The 25,818-nt window shown below is 49.3% G+C and overlaps 2 protein-coding genes across 2 annotated transcripts in view; one reads left to right on the top strand and one right to left on the bottom strand.

Moving 5' to 3' along the window:
- Positions 1 to 550: 550 nt before the first annotated feature.
- On the top strand, positions 551 to 6,706 carry uxt (ubiquitously-expressed, prefoldin-like chaperone). Its single transcript, XM_069940204.1, has 6 exons — positions 551 to 923; positions 1,907 to 1,988; positions 2,542 to 2,609; positions 3,097 to 3,204; positions 5,344 to 5,407; positions 5,569 to 6,706. Exons 1-6 carry the CDS (start codon positions 850 to 852, stop codon positions 5,629 to 5,631), a joined length of 459 nt encoding a protein of 152 aa, XP_069796305.1. The 5' UTR covers positions 551 to 849; the 3' UTR covers positions 5,632 to 6,706.
- Positions 6,707 to 7,058: 352 nt separating this feature from the next.
- Positions 7,059 to 25,818, bottom strand: part of LOC138765399 (SRSF protein kinase 3-like) — a gene marked incomplete at its 5' end in the record, with an annotated part of 35,832 nt that continues 17,072 nt past the window's right edge. Inside the window, 9 exons of the mRNA XM_069942442.1 lie at positions 7,059 to 7,493; positions 9,234 to 9,326; positions 9,640 to 9,709; positions 9,994 to 10,101; positions 11,369 to 11,469; positions 12,005 to 12,283; positions 12,636 to 12,927; positions 13,483 to 13,508; positions 14,117 to 14,282. Coding sequence (XP_069798543.1) covers positions 7,309 to 7,493; positions 9,234 to 9,326; positions 9,640 to 9,709; positions 9,994 to 10,101; positions 11,369 to 11,469; positions 12,005 to 12,283; positions 12,636 to 12,927; positions 13,483 to 13,508; positions 14,117 to 14,282 — 1,320 coding nt within the window. The remainder of the gene's footprint in view (positions 7,494 to 9,233; positions 9,327 to 9,639; positions 9,710 to 9,993; positions 10,102 to 11,368; positions 11,470 to 12,004; positions 12,284 to 12,635; positions 12,928 to 13,482; positions 13,509 to 14,116; positions 14,283 to 25,818) is intronic.

Here is a 25,818-nt window from a genome sequence, read left to right as displayed (position 1 = left end):
TGTATTGAAGAAACTTGATTTCTTTTTATAACAAACTATATTAGTTATATGACCCCTTGGAGGCATCCATTTTGAATCTACCCGAGCTGGAACAACTCAGCTCCAACTCCCTCTAGTGATCAGGATTATCACTAGCACTCTATCATTACAGTACCTTGATGAAGGGCTCAGGCCCGAAATGTCGGTAATAAATCTTTTCCTACTGTGGACAGTGAGAGAAGGGATAAGTTCCTCCATCATTTCTCTGTGCTCTTTACCAGAATCACGGCAGCTGTTCTCTCCTATGTCCCAATTCATTCTCTCCCTGCAGCCAATCAGACACCGTTGCCAGATTGCTGCTACCCAATAGAAACACTTGTTTCAATGCCTCCCTCGCTCCGATTGCTCGTTTATCCAATCCGATCTGGTTTTATTTTAGTGGACCAACGTGGGCCGCACTGGAGCTGTCGTCTTATCACCGGGACGCTCGGTCGGTCTTAGCCAATCACTGCTACCTAGTACCTGACTGGTTAGTTTTACTCACCATCTATCCAATCAACGCTCAGAACGTTTCCTAACGCCCAATCAAAACGGGGATGTCCTGATTCCAGCGAATCACGGCGGAGAATAGAGACCAACGGTTTTAATAAAAGCTCATCCAATCAGCATTGAGAATATTTCACAACACCCAATCAGCGACCGCCGGGGAATTGAGCGCTCCTGTTTATGAGGCGTGGGAGAGTCCGAGCCGGCCTCCGTGCGCCATCGCGCAACACGTGGTAGGGACGCCGGCCTCCACCAATAGGGACGCAGGCTCCGCCCCGACCAGCCAATCAACGCGCGGCTTTCCCATCTGGGCCGCGAGTGGTGATGGCGGCGGGAGTCCCGACTAAGGTTGTGGAATATGAGGCATTCGTCAATGACGTGTTGAAGAGGGACCTGCAGTGAGTGGGGAGAGTTGGGGAATGGCGCGGAGAGATGGGGGTATGGTGGGGGGGAGAGAGATGGGGGTATGGGGGGGAGATGGGGGTATGGGGGGGGAGATGGGGGTATGGGGGGGGAGATGGGGGTATGGGGGGGGAGATGGGGGTATGGGGGGGAGATGGGGGTATGGGGGGGAGATGGGGGTATGGGGGAGATGGGGGTATGGGGGGGAGATGGGGGTATGGGGGGAGATGGGGGTATGGGGGGGAGATGGGGGTATGGGGGGGGTATGGGGGGGAGATGGGGGTATGGGGGGGTATGGGGGGGAGATGGGGGTATGGGGGGGAGATGGGGGTATGGGGGGGAGATGGGGGTATGGGGGGGAGATGGGGGTATGGGGGGGAGATGGGGGTATGGGGGGGAGATGGGGGTATGGGGGGGAGATGGGGGTATGGGGGGGAGATGGGGGTATGGGGGGGAGATGGGGGTATGGGGGGGAGATGGGGGTATGGGGGGGAGATGGGGGTATGGGGGGGAGATGGGGGTATGGGGGGGAGATGGGGGTATGGGGGGGAGATGGGGGTATGGGGGGGAGATGGGGGTATGGGGGGGAGGTGTGGGGGTGAGAGGAGATTCAGGAGGAACGGGGCAGAATGGGGATTTTGGTGAGAATGGTTTGGTTGAGGGGTGGAGATGGGAAGGATAGGGTGGAACGTAGTCATATTCCTGTCTAATGTGGTCAGGATGTCAGTAGGTTCAATCAGGGTTGTTGCAGGTGGATGTGGACTGGGAGTTGAGGAATGGAGGGGCCGGGTGGGGGGAACATGCCCTGTGTCTCTTTCACCTTATGACTCCTTCCCTCCCTTGACTGAGCTGTGGCCAGTGGAGCTCGGGGCTGGAGCATTCCTCCCCACTCACTCTTCCACAACCCCGTTTCTCCAATCCCTCTCTGCCCGCAACCCTACTCACGTTGGACTAGCCTTTCTCTGCTCCTTGCTCTCAGGAAAGTTCTGGAACAACGTGATGAAGTGTATGAGCAGATTGCCCAGAACCTTCAGCTGAAGAATGTCATTGAGAGGCTGCAGGTGGGTGATGGATTGTATGCAAGAACACTGTGGTGAGGGACCATCAGGCCAAGGAAGGGGTATTGAGGGAGTCCATGCTGAGGGGGCATGAGTGTTCGAGCTGAGGGAGGGCCACTGAGTGAGGGGCTGTGATGGGAGTGGGGGTGAGGGAACTCCACCCTCTGGGAGGGGAGTGAGGAACCTCCTTGCTGCAGGAGGGGAGTGAGGGAGCTCAGCACTGAGGGAGGGAGTCTTGCATTGCTGAAGGGAAGTGAGGGAACTCTGCATTGTGGGAGGGGCGGTGAGGGAGTTCCGTGCTGAGTAGTGGGTGATTTTCTGGTTGTACAGGAAAGATCTGACTTGGAGGTCCCCTCTCATGGTCAGACAGGCCAAGTCTTGGTGCATTTTTGAGCACAGCGGTGTGGGTACATGTGGATAGGGCCAGAGTTGACGCTGACAGGATCATGCAGATTGTGAGAGCTCTGTGCTGCTGTTGGAGGGAGCTTGGCTGTGTTGAATATCAGGTGCATGGATGGGCAAGTGATTGATGTTCTGGTCTCTAATTCCTCCACAGGAATCAGAAAAGCAGCATCTGAAGATGGAGGTTGACCTGGGCTGTAACTTCTACGTACAGGCCAAAGTGTGAGAATCTTGGCATTTCACTTCTATTTCTTGTGCTCCCTCACTCACAATGCTTCCTGGTTCAAATGATCCACAACCCCTTCTGGTCCCCTACACCCCTCCCCATCTCTGTAACTCCTCTGGTCCCCTACACCACTCCCTGTCTCTGTAACGCCCTCCGGTCCCTGGTCCCCTACACCCCTCCCCGTCTCTGTAACCCCCTCTGGTCCCCTACACCCTTCCCTGTATCCTCTGCTTCTTCAGATTCAACTTCTCTCCTGCTATCTGAGACCGCTACCTTTATCCATTTGATCCTCCTGTTGCTTTGACTTTGGTAGACTTTTCTTTGCCCCATAGTCCCAACATTTTCGGCTTTTGGGGTTGGACAGAATTCCCCAATTGTCAAGAAGCTGACTTGGTGACCTCCTTCCCCCCCCTCCCAAAGACACTTCCTCTGTGCCCCATACCCCCATCTCAGCCAATCTCAGCAGATGTTCTCTCTCCGCAGGCCGGATGCATCAAAGATCCTCCTGTTGGTGGGCTACGGATTCTACCTGGAGTTGACATTACCTGAAGCCTTGCGCTTCATTGAGAAGAAAACATGCCACCTCACTGAGTGAGTGTCCGTGTGTCTCAGCGTTTGTCTTGGGGGTAGATGGACCTGATATCCAGGGTACTGTAACACAAATAGGAGCAGTTGTTCATCGGCCTCTTGAACCTGCTCCACCATTCTGAGCTGCATTTTGCACGATGCAAAACTTATCCAGCTCTATCGGAAAAATATTTAATGAGTCTGCCTCCACTGCTTCATTGGGCAGAGAATTCATAATTCTGGGAGTTCTCTCTTAAATTTACTCACCAGAATCTTGAAGGAAGTGTCCCCAATTCTGGTGTCACCTGCCAGTGGAAACAACCTGGGGCAGCACAGTTAGCGCAACACTATTACAGCGCCAGCAACCCAGGTTCGAATCTGGCGTTATTTGGAAGGAGTTTGTGCCCTGTATCTGCTGGGTGGGTGGGTTTTCTCCCACCCTTCAAAATTTAGTTGTTTGTTACACGTAAGTCATGAAAATCTGTGAACACTGGTTGAAGTTAAAAAAAAAACACAAAATGCTGGAGAAGCCCAGCAGGTCAGCGTCTTTATGTCGCAAAAGTGGAAATACATAACCGACGTTTCGGGCTTGACCCCCTTCATCAAAGTATGAGAAAATACTGGCAGGTGTCCAAACAAAAGAGTAAGGTGGTGGGGTGGCAAAGGCAAGAGATGATAGTGGAGAGGGGACAGCAGCAAAGAGGGGGAGGAGGGGTGGCTGGGTGGGTAAAGGGGAAGTGAGGGGAGAACTGGAAAGACAGGAAAGGAGAAGGGGAAAGAAAAGGCAAGCAGGTTAAGTAGAAAGCAGAAAAGTCAATGTTAATGCCATCTGTCTGGAGAAGGCCCAGATGGAAAACAAGGTGCTGTTCCTCCAATCTGTGGGTGGTCTGGGTGGGATAGTGCACAGGGCCATGGACAGACATGTGAGTGTGGGAGTGTGACTTGGAATTGAAATGGGAGGTTGCTGTTGTTGAGGACAGAGGGGAAGTGCTCAGTGAAGCGATTTCCCAATCCAAAGTTGTCGGTTAATTGGGCAGAAAGGACCTGAATGTTGAAATTTTAAAATGTAAACTTTCCTGCTTTCAACTTTTCTATTCCTTTCATCATTTTATGTTTCTGTAAAATTCCCCCCCTCATCGTTCTGATCTACAGAGTATGGTCCCAGGCTGCTCCATCTTTCTCCATCGTCACTTGGTGAACCTTCTCTGTGCCACCTCCAGTAATTCGATCCTATCTCCAGTGAGGAGGCCAGAGCCGCTTGCATTTCTCCAGGTGCAGCCTTGCTCTTCCCCTGCACTGTTGCACCCCAACCTACCTGGTCTTAAATTCAACCCTCCAGCAGTGAAGATCAACACCCCATTGTGATACATGCAGAGAGAATATCCAGTCTCTTCAGGACCACACGTTGGTATCTTTCACCCTTTTTTCCTTTCAATGCAGATAACTGGATTCACTGATGTTGTACTCCATCTGCCAGGCCCTTTGCTCCTCACTTGACCGACTCTGACATACTGTGAACAATTAGCATTGATGCTCCGTTTAAGGCAGTGGATCTCAAGCTTTACTGGGGGGAAAAAGGTTGAGAACCACTGGTTTAGTGTCGTCAGCAAACTTTAGATACTTGACACATGCTCTCCTTTTCCAAATCATTTATGTACATCGTGAACAGTAGTGGGCCCAGCTCCTACCCTGCCGTATCCCATTGGTGGTGCAGGATTGACCTCAATGTGTTGATGGTGAGGGAGTGGGTGGTGTGACTGCCAGTCCGGGGGGGGGAAAAGTGCACTCATTCCTTCTTCTAGGCAGTCATTCTACCTGGGCACTTTTGTTCACAGGCTTGTACAGGACAGAACCTTCAGCCCAGCTTGTTCCTGCTGACTGAGTTGTCCACCTGAGCTAGTGGAACCTATTGATCTGCACCCCTTCCTTCGACAGCTTGTCCAGATCCGGACAACCCTCTGAGGCTGACCTTTCAAGCAGAGTGTTTCATCTGCTGAGGGGCTTCAAATGAGGGGTCTCCAGCTGGTGGGAGAGGACTAATGAAAGGTTAGGACTCCAGACACTTCCCCCACTGAGGATGACGGTCCGCCTGCTTCAGCCTCAGGCCAGCCAGTGGTCTTCTAGGGAGGGAATGTCACTGACAGCTTGTCCAACTCTTTGCAGGGCGGCAGAGAAGCTGAGCAAAGACTCGGCCAAGATCAAGGGCAACATTCGCATGGTGCTGGAGGTGAGTAGCTGGGAGTGGCTGGGTCTGGGGTGGGGGAGGGGAATGTTACGTGGGTGGGGGAGCTGCTGGCAGTTCGCCACCTGGACCCTGGAGGCCAAAGGTGGAACTGCGGGTTGTTTCCTCTCTACTAATGCAGCCTGTGTCTCCCTTTTCCCCTGCAGGCGCTGTGTGAACTTCAGGGAATCAAAGACCTGCCTGCAGAGACCCAGAGGGAAGCCTTCTGACAGAACCTGGCCAAGTGGAGTGTTGGGCAATCACACATCCCAATGTTGGAATCAGGAAGCAAGCCCCCATGTCATTCCAGAGAAAAGATGTTCAGCCACTCGGAATGTTGTGACCTTTAACACTCCTGTCACAATGACCATCAGTTTGTTGCTTTCTAAACTCCCACTGGGATCCAGATCTGACCTCAGTGGCACCTTGACGCTCAGTGAGAACTCCACTTGCACTGCTGGGGTATGAATCTCGCCCAACAGACACAACAGGAACATTATTCCAGCTTTTCAAACTTTAACATCCAGTACTTCACTTATTTTTGTGATAACACCATTTTTTAAAACCTGTTCCTTGGGTGAGTGTGATGGGTTGGTTTGGAGAGATCTTCACTCCATGTCTGACCCTGGCAGTGTGTGATGGGACGGTACAGAGGGAGCTTCACTCTGACCCCGGGAATGTGTGATGGGTTGGTGCTGGGGGAGCTTCACTCTGTGTTTGACCCTGGAGTGTCTGATGGGACGGTGTGGGGGGGAGCTTCACTCTGTGTCTGACCCCAGGACTGTATGATGGGACGGTGCGGGGGGAGCTTCACACTGTCTGATTCCGGGAATAAGTGATGGGACGATGAGGAGGGAGCTTCACTCCATGTCTGACCCCGGGAGTGTGTGATGGAACAGTGCGGGGGGAGCTTCACACTGTGTCTGACCCCTAATGTCTTTGCCATTGACCTGATATCCTTTCATTTCATGCGTTGACAGTCTAACTAATATCTTGTTTCCTTTGGAAGGAATAGATTTGGAAGTCTGTTTGAAATGAATTGGAGAATGTGAGTGTCGTTAGTTGGCAGGAAGCTGGAGTAGGACTCGGTCCCCTGATGGTACAGCTGATGAATTTCTTGGCTTTCTGTGAAGATTACAAGTTGGTTTTTATGCTTTGCTGTCTGTTTTTTGAGACGAGCTTCCTATTCTACTCTTCATCCTTGGCCTTTTTCTGTGTTTGTTCCCCAGCACTCAGACTTTGCACTTTGTTACAGATAATATTTTCAGTGAACTGAATGCTAATAAAGACTTTAACACCTCCCAATCCAATTGTCTACTTTTAGGGTTTCACAGCTCCAATGCACCTGACGAAGGGAAAGGCTTTTAAATTATATTCTTTCTTGACCCATTACCGTCCCTTGGATGAAGGTTCCACTCCTGCGCTATTGGTGAGAGGGCTCCTGTGTGTGTGTGAGCGGTGGAGTTGAGTTCTGGGTTGTGGTTAGAGCTAGCCATTGCATCGAATGTGACTTGCCACTGATCAGCCAACACTCTGCAGGACTTGCTGTACGTAGGCATGGGCTGCTTTGTCTGCAGGAGAGAAGGTTGTTGGCCTCAAGGCACCCTCCCAGGGAACTCCTCCGCACAAAGTGTGATTTAACAGCCGGAGTCCAGGGTAATGTTTGGTAATAATTTAATGAAAGTTCAGTGTAAAGGAAGTATTGTACATGGAGCCCAGTGGGCTGCTGGCACAGACAGGCCCCAGGGAGACACCCAGCAGTCGGTCAAATCCAGGCCCCAGTTCTCCCACAAACAGTTGGATGTCTCCCTCTGCCCAGGTGGAACGGAGTTTGGGGTGGGGTGGGGGGGAAGAGAAACTGAGGCTGGGGCCCTGATTTGGCAGTGTCCTTGCTCTCTGGTCTGGGGTTATGAAGCAAGCCAGGGGTGCTTCAGGCACTGCAGCGCAGTGGCCCGTCTCTCAGGCACATACTCCAACATGGGCAGCAGGAACTGGGAGAACTGGGCAGCCAGCTCCAGTGGCCAGTCGTACTTCTCAACCAGGACCTCGTACAGTGTCCAAGGCTTCAGCTTCTTAATGTGGCGCAGGTCACCTGAGGGGAGGCAGAGAAGGAGGAGTGAAGGGGGTAATGGGAAACAAGAGAGGAGATATAGGTGAGAAGGAGGGTGATAATGAGAAGAGGGAAAGTGGTGGCGTAGGGAGGGGAAGGGTTAAGGAGGGTAGAGGGAATGGGGAGGAAAGATGGGATGGGGAGTACAGGCAGAGCGAAACGTTGATAAGAGGGACAGAGAATGAGATGGTAGCCACAGAGGATAAAGAACAAGACCCATTCAAACCCAAAGGCTGCAACTATCTTCATTAAGCCTGTTAACTAAGACATCCCTCCCAATCCCACCTCCAGCCCTGTCGGAACGAGTAGACCACAGATCATTGACCTCATGTTCACACTGAAGCTTCTCCATATTTGTCTGGATTTCCCAGGACATGGTCATCCTCTCTACGTTGGAGAAACTGTGCACAGACTGGGAGATGATTTTGTTGAGCATCTCAGCTCTATCCACCTCAAAGACATGGTTCTCCCAGTGGCCTCCCATTTCAATTCCTTGTGCACTGCCAGAACGAGACCACCCGCAAAATGGAGGAACAATACCTCATCTTCCGTCTGGGCACCCTCCAACCAAGACAGCTTTTATATAGACGTCTCTGGTTTGTTAAACCCCTCCCTTCCCCAGCTCTGCCTTCTTTAACAGAGCCAAAATTAATTCTCACCTTTCCTCTTATACAACAAATATCTTTTGACTGTTGGTCTGGATTCATCCCCCTCCTATTTTTCTCCCTTTTCCCAAAATACCAGTTTATAAAAATTTCACCTTGAGGAAGGACTCAGGAACAAAACATTGGTAATATATTTTTACCCCCTATGGACCCGACCCCTGAGTTCCTCTCGTATCTGTGTTTTGACAAGGAGCATAAAGACCATAAGATATAGGAGTAGAGATAGGCCATTCAGCCCATCAAGTCTGCCCTGCCATTTAATCATGAGCTGATCCATTTTTTATACTCATCCCTACTGCCCGACCTTCTCCCCATAATCTTTGATGCCCTGGCTAATCCAAGAACCTATCAGTCTCTGCCTTAAGTATTTAAGGCAATGACCACAACTGCCTGTCACAACAGATTCACCACCCTCTGGCTGAAGAAATTCCTCTCTGTTCTAAGCAGATATCCTTCAATCGTTAAGTTGTGCCCTCTTGTCCTGGACTTTCCCACCATGGGAAACAACCTTTCTACATCTACTCAGGCAACAGCTTTCAACATTTGAACATCATTCTCCTAAATTCCAACGAGTACAGACAAGAGCTGCTAAATACTCGTATGATAAACCTTTGATATTCTGAGGATGACGACAACACACACTTCTGTCGCTGGTCCTATCTTGTTCCCTTGGCACAAGATTCAGCGTCTCTCTAGCTGGGTCCTCTACACGTTGATCTCAGGAACACATTTGACAAACTTGGACCCATTCAGTGTGGGAGTCTCGGCGAATGTAACCACTTTGTTTCCTGCATCTGTCTGCCATCCATCTGCAGGTTTGCTCTTCCGTTTTACAGTCGGTGTACCCCTGGGCCTGGGCAAGGTGGCTGTACACAGGTCCTGGTGGTGGACTTGGAGGATCTGTGTGTGAGCTGACTGCCTGCCCCTCCTGGGGATGTTTCTGGGAGGAGTTTCAATGTGAATGTGAGGTCAATGTTCTGATGAAAATAAATTCTCCCTGGAAAGCGAATCTTGGGCCATCAGGAGCTGTGAAAACATGGTAGACATACTCACGTACCTCGGCGATTGAAGAATTCCCGGGAATATCGTCCAGATAGCGCAAAGTGAGCTGGGATGTTGCCGAGTAACTCAATCATGTGGGCAATGTGGTCTGTGAGGCAGTGGTGGGGAAGAGAAGTTACAGAGGCAGTCTTGCCTAGGGTGTCACACCACCCCTCCCCGTCCCTCACCTCACCCCTCCCCAGCGTAAAGATCCCCCAGCGCAGTGTTCCTTCACTGACACCTTCCCCAGCGCAGAGCTCCCTCACTGATCCCCTGCCATAGCAAAACTCTCTCCCCCAGTATGAAGCCCCTCACTCTCCCCCTTCCCTAGTGTGGAGCACCCTCACCTCGCCCCTCTCCCAGCGCGGAGCTCCTTCACCACCCCCTCCCCTGCACCCACTCAGCGCTGACAGAAGACGGACCTTCATCGCGAGTGTAATCTTCCCCAGAGTGTGGCTCAAACAGGTAATCCCCCGTCACCAGCTCAAAGGCCTGTACACAGAGACACCGAGGGTCAATGACACATTGTGATACACCCCCACCCTCACTGCTGGCAGGTGCATTGTGTAGGAGGGAAAATGATGTTGGGGCTGTGGGGGAGCAGTGAGGAGGGATGTGTGGTGGGGAGGTGATCATGCAGGAGAAGAGGTGGGGGAGGGGAAGGCAATGACCTGGGCGGTCTGTATGAACACCCACCCTGCAGGCAGTCTGTGTGAAGCCCCTCCCCACCCTGGGTGGTACATGTGAAGCCCTCCCCTCTCCATGGGCGTACCCACCATGCAGGCAGTGCTCCAGATGTCGGCAGGTGGTCCGTATCCGGCCCCCAGGAGAACCTCCAGCGAGCGGTACTGCCGGGTCTGCACGTCCTCCGTGAAGTGTTTGTACTGTGTGGGGCGGGGGGGGGGGAAGAAGGGGTTTAGAGTAGAAGGTCACCCCCACTCAGGCTCCCTCCTGCCCAGGGGTCTCCCCTCCCTCTTGGGGCCCCTACCGGCCAGGAAGAGGTTCTGCTGAGGGAGTTTGAGGAACTAGGGACCAAATTAAAAAGAACCAAAGAGGTGGTCATCTCTGGATGACTCCCCGAGCTGTGTGCAAATTGGTACAGGGGCCAGAAGATTTGAGAGTTAAATGTGTGGCTGAAGGATCAATGTGGGAGAAGTGGGTTTCAATTCATGGGACCAGTATCGGGGAAGGAAGGAACTGTTCAGAGAGGAGAGGCTCCATGTGAACCGTGATGGGACCTGGATCCTGGCAAATCACTAAATAGTAGGGGAGGTGGGTACAACACATGGGAGAGGGGCGGATGAAGTAAAAGAGAAGAGTGTGGATAAAGTAAAAGCAAACGTTTTTAAAAAAGAAAGGTAAGGGTAGAGGAGATAAATATTCTAGTGCAAAAGAGGCAGGTGACCAGGTTTTTCAAGTAAATTGGGTATAAGGGCACTATATGTGTAAATTTATTTAATGTGCTGTCCCTTAGATCTTGCATCATCTCTCACTATTGCCCTGATCTCATCCTTAAATAAGAACAATACCTCACTTACTTTCCCTTCCAATATTACCTGATCTCCTTGGGTATTTAATTCCCAATCCTACCCACCCCGCAACCACATTTCTGTAATTGACCCCCAGTACTGATTGGTGCCATGTTCACTGACCTGGTTTCGAATACTATGGGCATTCAGATAAACTTGAATGAAATCTGGAATGTGCTCTTTAATCACGGGATTATATTAATTGCAAATTTAAAACTGGAGTACAGGGGCAAAAAAGGTGTCCAAAACATGATGGAGGGACCTGTACCCTCATGATCCAGGGGAGTAGATTTGGGACGAAGATGAGGAGGAACTGCTTTTCCCAGAGGGTGGGGAATCTGCGGAATTCGCTGCCCGTTGAAGCAGTGGAGGTGACCTCAGTAAATAGATTTAAGACAAGGTTGGACGGATTTTTACAGAGTGGGGGGAATTAAGGGATATGGGAAAAGGGCAGGTAGGTGGAGATAAGCCCATCATGATCTCATTGAATGGTGAAGCAGGCTCGATGGACTGGTTAGCCATCTCCTGCTCACATTTCTGATGTTCTCCAGCCCAGGGGTCTCTCCCACCCTGTCCCCCGCCCACATCAGAACCCCCCCATCCTGGTCCTCCTTCCACTCACCACCCAACAGGCATTGCCCAGGTCAGCGATTTTCACCCGCAGACTGCCGGCGTTGCGAGGGTCCAGTGGGTTGGCTGCTGAGTCCGATGACGTGAACGAGTCTGTGTGTGGGAACGGAGGCTGGTTAGTGACCCTCTGGCACTCCTCCCTAACCCTCTCCCCCTGGCACCACTCCCTCATACCCTCCCAATCCCCTCTTCCTATCTCCACACCATCCCATCCAATCTCTCATTCCCCCTCGACCCCTCCCTCACACATTGAACCCCCTCATACTCAACCCTCCCTCCCACTGTGACTCCCCTTGCTCCCACTCTAACCTCACACCGCAATTGGTCCCCCATTTCTTTTCCTCCAGTCCCCCATCTCTCTCCCCATTCCCCTCTCTTCCCCCACTCTAAACTCCCTCCCTCGCTCCCACTCTGACCCACCCCCAAATTGGTCCCCCGCCTCTTTTCCCCCAGTCCAACTCCCCCCACTCTGAACTCCCTCCCTAGCTCCCACTCTCACCCACTCCCCCCACTCTCACCACTGCCTCTCTTCCTCCAATCCAACTCCCCATGACTCTGACCCCCCCCTACTCAGTCCCCCGTCTCTATTTCCCCCACCCCACTCTGACTCACCCCCATCCCTGCTCACCTCGGATCGGCTCTGCCAGCAGGGAACTGGGGTGGGAGTGTCCCCGACCACTGGACGTGTCGGACTGGGTGGAGGGGAGGGAGCTGGAGAACCCCGACACCTGGGAGTCAGGGCTGAGGAAGCGTGAGTAGGCCGAGTATCCGTTGCAGGCTTCGAATCCGGGAGGTGAGGCGGCGAGGGGACTGCAGGCCTCTCCTGAAGGACCCGTCTCGCAGCCGTTGGAGCCCGGGACCTCGCCATCCAGACATGCTGCTTTGCCTTGTTGGTTCCTCCCTGCACCTGGGGGCAGAAAGTCACTCCTGCAGTGTATGAAGATAATTACCCTAAAAGAGCAGCAGGTTGCAGGCTTCACACTGCAGAAGGGAGAGACTGGAGAGCAGGATCAGGGGAGGTGGCTTCTGTGGAGAGAGGGTCCAGGGGAGATAAGGGCCAAGGTTGGTAGCTTCTGGAGGGGTGCAGGACTGGTGGAGGGATGGGGGTGGGGCAGGAGAGGGAGGGACTTGGGTGGGGGTGGGGACAGAGAGGGAGGGACTAGGGTGGGGGTGGGGACAGAGGAGTGGGAGAAAGGAGAGGGAGCAGGGGATAGGGGACCGGGGCAGGAGGAGGCTGGGTGGGGAAAAGACAGACTTACCCTGCTCCAACCTGCCTGGGACCCTCTCTCTGTGCACTGGCCCCTCCATTGCCGTGCCTTGCTCCTGTCCCTCGCCGGCATCCTGCAGTCGGGAATTGGGCAGTTCGGGGAAGAGAGCCTGGAGCCGGAGCTGGGCGAGGCCTGGGGTCCCAGGAGGGCCGTGACCCAGCGAGGCAGCCTCCTGCAGCTGCTCCATGTGCTGCAGGTGAAGCAGCCTCTCCTCCAGCAACCGCACCTGCCTCTTCTGCTTCTTCCTCAGCTTCTTCTTCCGGTTCTTCGATACCTTCCCTTCCTGGGTGGGGGGGGGAGGGAGACGACATTGACAGCTAATTCCACATTCACATCTCCCTGTCCAACCGTGAGCAGGGGGATTGCGGAGTCCCACCCTCACTTCAAACAGCTTGACACTGACCCTGGGGTCCACTCTCCTTCCCGGCCTCTTGCTGCTTGAGATGGGCCACAGCATCCCTCACTCCCTGTGGCAACAAGCTTCACACATCCTGACTCAGACTGTGAGAAATAATTCTCCTGCCACCCTCCTCCGTGGATACTGTGAAACCAATCTCAAGGGAGCTTCCCTCTGTGTCTGGCCCCAGGAGTTTGTGATGGGACGGTGTGGAGGAAGATTCACTCTGTGTCTAACCCCAGGAATTTGTGATGAGACGGTATGGAGGGAGCTTCCCTCTGTGTCTGACCCCGGGAGTGTGCGATGGGACGGGGCGGAGGGAGCTTCATTCTGTGTCTGATCCCGAGAGTGTGTGATGGGATGTTGCGGAGGGAGCTTCACTCTATGGTGGGACAGAGCAAAGGGAGGTTCACTGTGTTGGATCCTCTGGCAATCACTCACCTGCACCTCCTGTGGGGCTGTGCTGACTGAAAGGAAAGAAGAGGTAAATTGTTAGTGCAGGAGACCACAGACCGAGTGACCAGATGCTGGCTGAGCCATGGAACACCAGCCTCACGCTCCCCAAATGTCCCGGCAGCTGGATTCAGGAGGATCCCTCCTGCGCTTGGTAAAAGTTGAGGCACCAGTGTGGGCGGGTCCCATCACCACACTTTGGGGTCTAGGTCGTACAGTGAGGGGGGTGAGAATGAGACCGACTTGTGCGGCTCAGACCACAGGGGGATGGACCAAATCCAGAGCTGTGGATGCCCTAGGGGCAGACCGAGTTAGAGAGACTCTACCCATGGCGCAGGGGGAAACAGAGTGAGGGCCTTTCCCACATGGGACCCAGAGAACCTCTCTGCTGGGGGCCCTGGAGTGGAGATTGTCAGTTGATTTGAGAAGAATGGGAGGAGGGGGAAATCACATAGAAACATTAAATGGTGCAAGGAGATGAAATGCAACAGGTAGGTTATTTCCACCAGACAGTGAGACCCTCTCCTGCGCACGACCCGGACAGCGAAACCGTCTCCTCCTGTGCGTGGACCCAGATGGAGACCCACTCCTGCACATGGACAGACACGGGTTGGGTGCTTACCTGAGGAGCCGGATGGTGGAGGAGCTCCTGCCTGCTGCCACAGCGTGGCTTCGGCTGCCAGACGCTGGACGTACACCTCGTCCACAGCCAGCAGGATGTTCTCAGGCTTGATGTCGGTGTGGATGATCTTACACTTGGTGTGCAGGTAGTGCAGCCCCTGCAGGACCTGTGTACCCAGAGAGAGGGCAGTGAGACCTCAGCAGCATCGTGCCACGCACTCCCCATCCCCTCCGGCGTATGAGCCACTCTCACCCCACCCCCCATCAGCATTCAGTGGTATAGGACACCACTCAGGCCCTCCTGCCTGTGACCCAGAAAGAGAATGCCGTAGATTTCATCAAGACCGTCGGCAAGACTCGAGAGAGAGAAAGCCAAATAGAATCAATCCGTGTTTTCATGCAGTTTGATAGACCTGTTTGAATAGAATGGTGACTACGGCAGCGGACCAGTGAAGGGCTCAGTGGCCAAAGGATCCACACAGGCCACTATCTGCTGAAGACTGGCTCATGAGAACCAGGATTCGAGAGGGCGATAAAGGCAAGAACTCCCACTGGGTCTCAGGTTCTGAAGGTTTACTGATCATGTCAGAGGTTTGGATCTGAGGTTGCCGATGGTGTCCATACAGCTGCAGAGGTTGTGGGGGCGCTGGAGGCCAATCATAAGACACAGGAGCAGAAATAGGCCATTCAGCCCATTGAGTCTGCCCTGCCATTTAATCATGAGCTGAATCATTTTCCCCACTTAGCCCCACTGCCCAGCCTTCTCCCCATAACCTCTGATGTCCTGGTTAATCAAGAACCTGTCAACCTCTCCCTTAAATACGCCCAATGTGTAAACAAATTTCACAGATTCACCGCCCTCTGGCTGAAGAAATTCCTCAGTGTCTGTGTTCTAAGCAGACGCCCTTCAATCCTGAAGTTGTGCTCTCTTGTCCTTGACTCTCCCACCGTGGGAAATGACCTTTCTACATTGACTCTGTCCACACTTTTCAACATTGGAAATGAATCCCCGGGCACTCAGCACCTCTGAAGGGTCTTTTGCTTCTCTTTCTCCTATTGTTAGAGGCACTAGGAACACTCACGGTGACTCTTTATCTGCCTTTCAGCAGATAAAAGTTGAAGTATATCACGTATATCACATTTTTTAATGTAAGGGACCGTTGAATCCTTTGAGGAAGGAGGAGTTGGTGGATCGGAACCTACAGATGGAGCATATTTACGTTTCCAGCGTAAATCGAGCTGAAGGTTTTGGGGAAAGGTGTCAGTGTGGGTTGGCGACTGGTTATGATGCAGAGTTGGAATAGACAGGTCCTTCTTGAGGGGGAGGGGGGTGGGGAAGGGAGGACCATGCCAGGGAAGGCCTCGCCATAGGCTGCTGTTTATATTCATGATTAGACAGAGGATCAAAATAGTTTTGTGGAGCAAAGTACAAAAGTCTGCAGTCGCAGTGATTGAAGTAAAAGATAGATCATCAGCTCAATTAATGGCGTCACCTTGCACTCAACGTTAGCAAAACCAGGGAGATGACTGTGGATTTCAGAAGGAAATCAGAACACGACACAGTCCTCATTGAGGGCTCAGCACATTGAGGGTCAAGAACTTCAAATTCCTGGGTGTCAACATCTCCAAAGATCTGTCCTGGAGCCTCCATGTTGCTGCAATCACATAGAAGGCTCGCCAGTGACTATACTTGGTGAGGAATTTGAGGAGATTCGGTACGTCACCAAAGTCTCTCAGAAACCTCTACAGGTGGACCATAGAGAGCATTTTGGCCGGTTGCCTCACTGTCTTGTACGGAGGTGCCAACACTCAGGACTAGAAAAAAACTCCAGAGGGTTGTTAGCTCGGCCAGCAACATCACGGGCAGCAGACCATTCAGTTCAGGACAGCTACAGGAGGCGTTGTCTTAAGAAAGCAGCCTCTATCCTCAAGGACCCCCACCACCCAGGCCATGCCCTCTTCACCATCAGGAAGGAGGTACAGGAGCCTGAAGATGAACACTCGGCGGCACAAGGGGAGCCTCTTCCCCTCCGCCATCAGATTCCTGAGTAATCAAACACTGCCTCACTTTGACTTTTTCTCGCACTTTAAAAAATTTATTTTGTACAGTGATGTGCCATGTAACAACAAATTTTGAGACACGTTCATGACAATAAATTCTGATTCTGAACAGTGCTGGAGAAACTCAGCAGGTCAAATAGCAAACTTTACATAGTGAAGATAAAGCAGTCAGCGCCACACTAAAACCGCCCCAGCAACCCGGATTCAAATCCCACGCTGTATGATCTCCCTGTAACCCTCATGAGTTTCTTCCAAGTGGCCCGGTTTCCTCCAACCCTTCAAAATGTCATAGGTTAATTGGGGGTGTATTTGGGCGGCACAGGCTTTTTTTTTAATTTTTTATTTTTCACACCATAAACCACATTGACTACATTTTCCTTTTCAAATATATAAAGTGTCATTTTCTCCCCCCTCCTTCCTCCCATCCCACCCTCCCTACCTCCCCTCCCATTCATTTAAAGTACAAAATCTAAGATACATTAAACCAGTCAAACAATGTTGTCATTCAATAAAAATAAACAAGAAATTCCACTGAGTCAATTCTTTTCATTTCCTTCTCCTTTCGTTATTTTAGGAGGTAGATGTCCCCGGTAGGTTTTCTCTATTGTGTTTCATGTATGGCTCCCATATTTGTTCAAATATCTCAATATTATTTCTTAAATTATGTTATTTTTTCTAATGAAATACATTTATTCATTTCTACATACCATTGTTGTACTCTCAAGTTATCTTCTAATTTCCAGGTTGACATAATACATTTTTTTGCTACAGCTAGGGCTATCCTAACAAATCTTTTTTGTGCTCCATCCAAATCGAGTCCAAATTCTTTGTTTTTTATGTTACTTAGGAGGAGAATCTCTGGGTTTTTTGGTATATAGCTTTTTGTGATTTTATTTAGTATCTGGTTTAGATCTTCCCAAAATTTTTTCACTTTCTCTCATGTCCAGATTGCTTGAATTGTTCCCATTTCCTTTTTACAGCGAAAACATGTCAGATACTGTTGGGTCCCATTTATTTAACTTTTGAGGTGTAATATATAGCCTGTGTATCCAGTTATATTGTATCATACGTAACCTCGTATTTATTGTATTTCTCAGTTCCTGAGCATAACTTCTCCCATGTTTCCTTATTTATCTTTATGTTTAGATCTTGTTCCCATTTTTGTTTAGTTTTACCATTTGTTTCCTCATACTCCTTTTCTTGTAGTTTAACATGCATGTTTGTTATAAATTTTTTGATTATCATTGTATCTGTAATCACATATTCAAAATTACTTCCCTCTGGTAACCTCAGACTGCTTTCCAATTTGTCCTTCAAGTAGGATCTCAGTTGGTAGTATGCCAACACTGTATCTTGAGTTATATTTATCCTTCATTTGTTCAAAGGATAGTAATTTATTTCCTGAAAAACAATTTTCTATTCTTTTGATCCCTTTTTTCTCCCATTCTCTAAAGGAAAGGTTATCTATTGTAAAAGGGATTAACTGATTTTGCGTCAGTATTAGTTTTGGTAATTGGTAATTTGTTTTATTCCTTTCTATATGATTCTTCTTCCAAATATTGAGCAGATGATGTAATACTGGAGAACTCCTACGTTGTACCAATTTTTCATTCCATTTATATAATATATGTTCAGGTATCTTCTCCCCTATTTTATCTAGTTCTAATCTCGTCCCTGTGCCCGGACTGGGGCCGCCGCCTCCCCCTTGCTCCTGCCCGTATCGGGGCCGCCGCCGTCTACCCTTCGCCCGGACCGGGGCCGGGGCCGCCGCTGCTCTCCCTGTGCCCGGACTGGGGCCGCCGCCTCCCCCTTGCTCCTGCCCGTATCGGGGCCGCCGCCGTCTACCCTTCGCCCAGACTGGGGCCGGGGCCGCCGCTGCTCTCCCTGTGCCCGGACTGGGGCCGCTGCCTCCCCCTTGCTCCTGCCCGTATCGGGGCCGCCGCCCCGATAGGGAATGCAATATTTAGTAAAATTACAAGGGTGTGAGGTTTTTGCGAGTATTACAAGGTATATTGGCATGGCCCGGTTCGCGCAATGCCATGACACTGCCTGCTACCTGGTTTTGAATCTGGTGGCGAGTGAATCTGGTGGTTTTGAATCTGGTGGCGACCGGCCCCGGTCCGGGCGAAGGGTAGACGGCGGCGGCCCCGATACGGGCAGGAGCAAGGGGGAGGCGGCGGCCCCAGTCCGGGCACAGGGAGAGCAGCGGCGGCCCCGGCCCCGGTCCGGGCGAAGGGTAGACGGCGGCGGCCCCGATACGGGCAGGAGCAAAGGGGAGGCGGCGGCCCCGGCCTCGGTCGAGTGAGGCAGACGGAGGCCCCGGTCCGGGCAGTATGGACCGACCTAGGAGGGGAGGCAGGCCCCTCCAGCCCGGGTAAGAAACCTGCATAGGAGAAGGCCACTCCGATATAAAACCTACGACCCAAGGACCTCGCTGCCACGTCCCAGCTTGCTTGGCCACGGCACACGAACCATGGGTGTAAAGGGTGGGGCCAGTACTGCGCGCACTGCACTCCACCTAAAAGCTCCTTTGCGCAGGCCCGAGGACAGGTCCACGTCCTCCCCCTCAACGTCCTCCCCCTCCACATCCTCCCCCTCCACGTCCTCCCCCTCAAAAGATGCTCACAAACTCAAGCTAGCATGCTGGAACATCAGAACCATGCTAGATAAGACTGACAGCCATCGACCTGAACGTCGGTCTGCCCTCATTGCACATGAACTCCTCAGACTTGACATCGACATAGCCGCTCTCAGTGAAGTCCGCCTGGCAGATGTAGGCAGCTTCCAAGAACGCGGCGCGGGCTACACACTCTACTGGTCTGGCAAGCCTTCGGATGAACGACGCCTATCTGGTGTAGGCTTCATGGTCAAGAGCTTCATTGCCTCCAAACTCGAAAACCTTCCGACAGGCCTCTCGGACCGAATCATGTCCATGCGACTCCCACTTCAAAACAAGCGTCACATCACCCTCATCAGTGTCTATGCTCCAACCCTCCAGGCGGAACCAGCAGAAAAGAACAAGTTCTACACCGACCTGCGCAACCTCATCCAACGTACCCCTACAGCCGACAAGGTTGTCATCCTGGGCGACTTCAACGCTCGTGTCGGCAAAGACTCAGAAACCTGGCCAGGAATCCTGGGCAAGCATGGCGTCGGCAAGTGCAACGACAATGGGCGCCTCCTGTTGGAGCTCTGCGCAGAACAGCGGCTTGTCATTACAAACACCCTTTTTCAGCAGAGGGACAGCCTTAAGACCACCTGGATGCATCCCCGATCCAAACACTGGCACCTCCTGGACTACATCCTGGTGCGAGAAAGTGACAAACAAGATGTGCTCCACACCAGGGTCATGCCTAGCGCGGAATGCCACACTGACCACCGGCTGGTTCGCTGCAAGCTCAACCTTCACTTCAAGCCAAAGCCCAGGAACAATAAAGCCCCCAGAAAGAGGTTCAATGTTGGAAAACTGCAGTCAGACGAAGCGAGAGGAAACTTCCAGGCAAACCTCAAAGCAAAGCTCGACGTTGCAACCCGCCTCACGGACCCGTCCCCTGAAACCTTCTGGGATCAGTTGAAGACTACCATACTGCAATCCACTGAAGAGGTACTGGGCTTCTCCTCCAGGAAAAACAAGGACTGGTTTGACGAAAACAGCCAGGAAATCCAGGAGCTGCTGGCAAAGAAGCGAGCTGCCCACCAGGCTCACCTTACAAAGCCGTCCTGTCCAGAGAAGAAACAAGCCTTCCGTCGCGCATGCAGCCATCTTCAGCGCAAACTCCGGGAGATCCAAAATGAGTGGTGGACTAGCCTCGCCAAACGAACACAGCTCAGCGCGGACATTGGCGACTTCAGGGGTTTCTACGAGGCTCTAAAGGCTGTGTACGGCCCCTCACCCCAAGTCCAAAGCCCGCTGCGCAGCTCAGACGGCAAAGTCCTCCTCAGCGACAAGATCTCCATCCTCAACCGATGGTCAGAACACTTCCAATCTCTTTTCAGTACCAACCGCTCAGTCCAAGATTCCGCCCTGCTCCAGCTCCCTCAACAGCCCCTAAGGCTAGAGCTGGATGAGGTTCCCACCCTGGATGAGACATATAAGGCAATCGAACAACTGAAAAGTGGCAAAGCAGCAGGTATGGATGGAATCCCCCCAGAAGTCTGGAAGGCTGGCGGCAAAACTCTGCATGCCAAACTGCATGAGTTTTTCAAGCTTTGTTGGGACCAAGGTAAACTGCCTCAGGATCTTCGTGATGCCACCATCATCACCCTGTACAAAAACAAAGGCGAGAAATCAGACTGCTCAAACTACAGGGGAATCACGTTGCTCTCCATTGCAGGCAAAATCTTCGCTAGGATTCTACTAAATAGAATAATACCTAGTGTCGCTGAGAATATTCTCCCAGAATCACAGTGCGGCTTTCGCGCTAACAGAGGAACCACTGACATGGTCTTTGCCCTCAGACAGCTCCAAGAAAAGTGTAGAGAACAAAACAAAGGACTCTACATCACCTTTGTTGACCTCACCAAAGCCTTCGACACCGTGAGCAGGAAAGGGCTTTGGCAAATACTAGAGCGCATCGGATGTCCCCCAAAGTTCCTCAACATGATTATCCAACTGCACGAAAACCAACAAGGTCGGGTCAGATACAGCAATGAGCTCTCTGAACCCTTCTCCATTAACAATGGCGTGAAGCAAGGCTGTGTTCTCGCACCAACCCTCTTTTCAATCTTCTTCAGCATGATGCTGAACCAAGCCATGAAAGACCCCAACAATGAAGACGCTGTTTACATCCGGTACCGCACGGATGGCAGTCTCTTCAATCTGAGGCGCCTGCAAGCTCACACCAAGACACAAGAGAAACTTGTCCGTGAACTACTCTTTGCAGATGATGCCGCTTTAGTTGCCCATTCAGAGCCAGCTCTTCAGCGCTTGACGTCCTGCTTTGCGGAAACTGCCAAAATGTTTGGCCTGGAAGTCAGCCTGAAGAAAACTGAGGTCCTCCATCAGCCAGCTCCCCACCATGACTACCAGCCCCCCCACATCTCCATCGGGCACACAAAACTCAAAACGGTCAACCAGTTTACCTATCTCGGCTGCACCATTTCATCAGATGCAAGGATCGACAATGAGATAGACAACAGACTCGCCAAGGCAAATAGCGCCTTTGGAAGACTACACAAAAGAGTCTGGAAAAACAACCAACTGAAAAACCTCACAAAGATAAGCGTATACAGAGCCGTTGTCATACCCACAATCCTGTTCGGCTCCGAATCATGGGTCCTCTACCGGCACCACCTACGGCTCCTAGAACGCTTCCACCAGCGTTGTCTCCGCTCCATCCTCAACATCCATTGGAGCGCTCACACCCCTAACGTCGAGGTACTCGAGATGGCAGAGGTCGACAGCATCGAGTCCACGCTGCTGAAGATCCAGCTGCGCTGGATGGGTCACGTCTCCAGAATGGAGGACCATCGCCTTCCCAAGATCGTATTATATGGCGAGCTCTCCACTGGCCACCGTGACAGAGGTGCACCAAAGAAAAGGTACAAGGACTGCCTAAAGAAATCTCTTGGTGCCTGCCACATTGACCACCGCCAGTGGGCTGATAACGCCTCAAACCGTGCATCTTGGCGCCTCACAGTTTGGCGGGCAGCAGCCTCCTTTGAAGAAGACCGCAGAGCCCACCTCACTGACAAAAGGCAAAGGAGGAAAAACCCAACACCCAACCCCAACCAACCAATTTTCCCTTGCAACCGCTGCAATCGTGTCTGCCTGTCCCGCATCGGACTGGTCAGCCACAAACGAGCCTGCAGCTGACGTGGACTTTTTACCCCCTCCATAAATCTTCGTCCGCGAAGCCAAGCCAAAGAAAGAATCTCGTCCAATCTGGCTTTTCCCTTGTTTGATAAAAATCTGATAGGTATCTTAATTGTGCGGCTCTATAATAATTTTTAAAGTTTGGCAGTTGTAAGCCTCCTTGTTTATATCAGTCTGTTAATTTATCTAGTGCTATCCTCGGTTTCCCCCCCTTTCCATAAAAATTTCCTTATTATTTTCTTTAACTCCTTGAAGAATTTCTCTGTCAAGTGTATTGGCAATGCCTGAAAGAGGTATTGTATACTTGGGAAAATGTTCATTTTAATACAGTTTATCCTTTCTATTAGTGTTAGTGGTAAATCTTTCCAATGCTCTAAATTGTCCTGTAATTTTTTTCATTAGTGGATAATAATTGAGTTTATATAGATGGCCGAGATTTTTATTTATTTGTATACCTAGGTATCTTATTGCTTGCATTTGCCATCTGAATGGTGATTCCTTCTTAAATTTTGAGAAATCCGCATTATTCATTGGCATTGCTTCACTTTTATTTGCGTTAATCTTGTAACCCGACACTTCTCCATATTCTTTCAATTTCTTATATAAATTCTTTTATTGATAATTCTGGTTCTGTTAAGTATACTATAACATCATCTGCAAATAAACTGATTTTATATTCCTTGTCTTTTATTTTATTTTCTGTTCTTATCAATTCTGCTAGTGGTTCTATAGCTAACGCGAACAATAAGGGTGACAGTGGGCATCCCTGCCTTGTTGATCTGCTAAAATTAAATTGCTTTGATATATATCCATTTACTGTCACTTTCGCCAATGGCCCCTTATATAATGCTTTAATCCAATTAATATACTTCTATGGCAAACTGAATTTTTGCAATACTTTGAATAAATAATTCCATTCTACTCTGTCAAAGGCCTTCTCTGCGTCTAAAGCAACTGCTACTGTTGGCGCTTTACTCCCTTCTACTGCATGAATTAAGTTAATAAATTTACAAATATTGTCTGTTATCCGTCTTTTTTTAATAAATCCAGTTTGGTCTAGATTTACCATTTTAGGTACATAATCTGCTAATCTGTTTGCTAATAGTTTAGCTATTATCTTATAATCTGTGTTAAGTAATGATATTGGTCTATATGACGCTGGTGCGAGTGGATCTTTCCCTTGTTTTGGTATTACAGTAATTATTGCTGTTTTGCATGAATCTGGTAAGCTTTGTATTTTGTCAATCTGGTTGATTACTTCCAGGAGGGGAAAAATTAATAAATCTTTAAATGTTTTATAGAATTCTATTGGGAATCCATCCTCTCCTGGTGTTTTATTATTTGGTAGTTTTTTTTATTATCTCTTGTATTTCTACTATTTCAAATGGTTCTGTTAATTTATTTTGTTCCTCTTATTGTAATTTTGGTAGTTCAATTTTAGTTAAAAATTCATCTATTTTGTCTTCTTTCCCTTCGTTTTCAGTTTGGTATAATTGTTCATAGAATTCTCTAAAGTTTTCATTAATTTCCGTTGGATTATATGTGATTTGTTTGTCTTTCTTAGCTTGTTCTGTCTTAAGCTGCCATGCTAGAATTTTGTGCGTTTTTTCCCCTAGTTCATAATATTTGTTTTGTCTTCATTATGTTCTTCTCCACCTTATATGTTTGTAGTGTTTCATATTTTATTTTTTTATCTGCCAATTCCCTTCTTTTAGTTGTGTTTTCCTTCATTGCTTATTCTTTTTCTATATTTACTATTTCCCTTTCCAACTGCTCTGTTTCCTGATTGGTTACATAACTTATTATTTGCCCTCTGATGAACTGTTTCATTGCGTCCCATAGTATAAACTTATCTTTCACTGATTCCGTATTTATTTCAAAGTACATTTTAATTTTTCTTTCAATGAATTCTGTAAAATCCTGCCTTTTAAGTAGCATTGAGTTTAATCTCCATCTATACATTCTTGGAGGGATGTCCTCTAACTCTATTGTCAATATCAAGGGTGAATGGTCCGATAATATTCTAGCTTTATATTCAGTTTTTCTTACTCTATCTTGCATACGAGCTGATAACAGAAATAGGTCTATTCTTGAGTATGTTTTATGTCTACCCAAATAATATGAATATTCCTTTTCCTTTGGGTGTTGTTTCCTCCATATATACAAAAGTTGCATTTCTTGCATCGATTTAATTATAAATTTGGTTACTTTGTTCTTTCTGTTAATTTTTTTCCCAGTTTTATCCATATTTGAATCCAGATCAAGGTTGAAATCCCCTCCTATTAATATGTTCCCTTGCATGTCTGCTATCTTCAAAAAAATATCTTGCATAAACTTTTGATCTTCTTCGTTAGGTGAATATACATTGAGTAGATTTCAAAACTCCGAATATATCTGACATTTTATCATTACATATCTCCCTGCTGGATCTATTATTTCCTCTTCTATTTTAATTGGTACATTTTTAGTGATTAATATAGCTACTCCTCTAGCTTTTGAATTATATGACGCAGCTGTTACATGTCCTTCCCAATCTCTCTTTAATTTCTTATGCTCCATTTCAGTTAAATGTGTTTCTTGTATGAATGCTATATCAATTTTTTCTTTTTTCAGTAAATTTAGCAGTTTCTTCCTTTTGATTTGGTTATGTATTCCATTAATATTTAAAGTCATATAGTTCAATGTAGCCATTTCATACTTTGTTTATCTTCCCTTTCCGTTTCTCCATCATCACCTTACCTTCTTATCCATTTCTGCTTTCTTGTTTTGAACACTTTATAAGACAACATTTCTAAAACATCAAACATTTTCCTTATTCTCCTATTTAAAACTTCTTTAACCCCATTCTCCCCTCCCCCTCCTGAGTTGCCCTTTATCCCTTGTCGGGCAACCACATCTCCCCTCTCCATTTGGATTTGCGAATTCACTCTCAAGCGTCAACTGATTTTGCAGTGACCGTAACTCCTCCCCACCCAACCCCCCTTGGAAAAGATTTCAATTTTCATATATAACAAAGGTCACTCTTTTAATTCCCTCCTTATTTCCTCTATTCCCTTTCATTCCCTTATTAATTCTTATGTATACTCTATATATTTTCCTCCAAATACGGATACACTCATGTATACACATATATACATACACATCTATATATATATATATATATATCTTCTTTGGCTTGGCTTCGCGGACGAAGATTTATGGAGGGGGTAAAAAGACCACGTCAGCTGAAGGCTCGTTTGTGGCTGACAAGTCCGATGCGGGACAGGCAGACACGGTTGCAGCGGTTGCAGGGGAAAATTGGTGGGTTGGGGTTGGGTGTTGGGTTTTTCCTCCTTTGCCTTTTGTATATACCCATATACACACATACATATAGTTCGTGGTCATTTTTACTCTCATTACATGTCTTCATCTCTCTGCTTGTTTTGTAGTTGTTCTGCAAATTTTCGTGCTTCCTCTGGATCCGAGAATAGTCTGTTTTGTTGCCCTGGAATAACTATTTTAAGTACAGCTGGGTACTGTAACATAAATTTATATCCTTTTTTCCATAGGATCGTTTTTGCTGTATTGAACTCCTTCCTCTTCTTCAGGAGTTCAAAACTTATGTCTGGATAGAAAAAAAATGTTTTGACCTTTGTATTCCAGTGGCTTTTTGTCTTCTCTTATTTTCTTCATTGCTTTCTCCAATATATTTTCTCTTGTTGTATATCTTAAAAATTTTACTAAAATGGATCTTGGTTTTTGCTGCGGTTGTGGTTTCGGGGCTAGTGTTCTATGTGCCCTCTCTTTTTCCATTTCTTCCTGTAATTCTGGTCTTCCTTGGACCCTGG

The sequence above is a fragment of the Narcine bancroftii genome, chromosome 5 (genome assembly GCF_036971445.1).
Source record: "Narcine bancroftii isolate sNarBan1 chromosome 5, sNarBan1.hap1, whole genome shotgun sequence".
NCBI lineage: Eukaryota > Metazoa > Chordata > Chondrichthyes > Torpediniformes > Narcinidae > Narcine > Narcine bancroftii.
The sequence above is the reverse complement of the archived record's forward strand: the minus strand, read 5'-3'. Positions and strand labels throughout refer to the sequence as shown.

Excerpts from the sequence above, each read along its gene's own strand:
- uxt (XM_069940204.1), top strand. The coding sequence starts at position 850 with ATGGCGGCGGGAGTCCCGACTAAGGTTGTGGAATATGAGGCATTCGTC. Across the intron at positions 924-1,906 it reads GTGTTGAAGAGGGACCTGCA|GAAAGTTCTGGAACAACGTG; the intron begins GTGAGTGGGGAG and ends CCTTGCTCTCAG. Across the intron at positions 5,408-5,568 it reads ACATTCGCATGGTGCTGGAG|GCGCTGTGTGAACTTCAGGG; the intron begins GTGAGTAGCTGG and ends TTTCCCCTGCAG.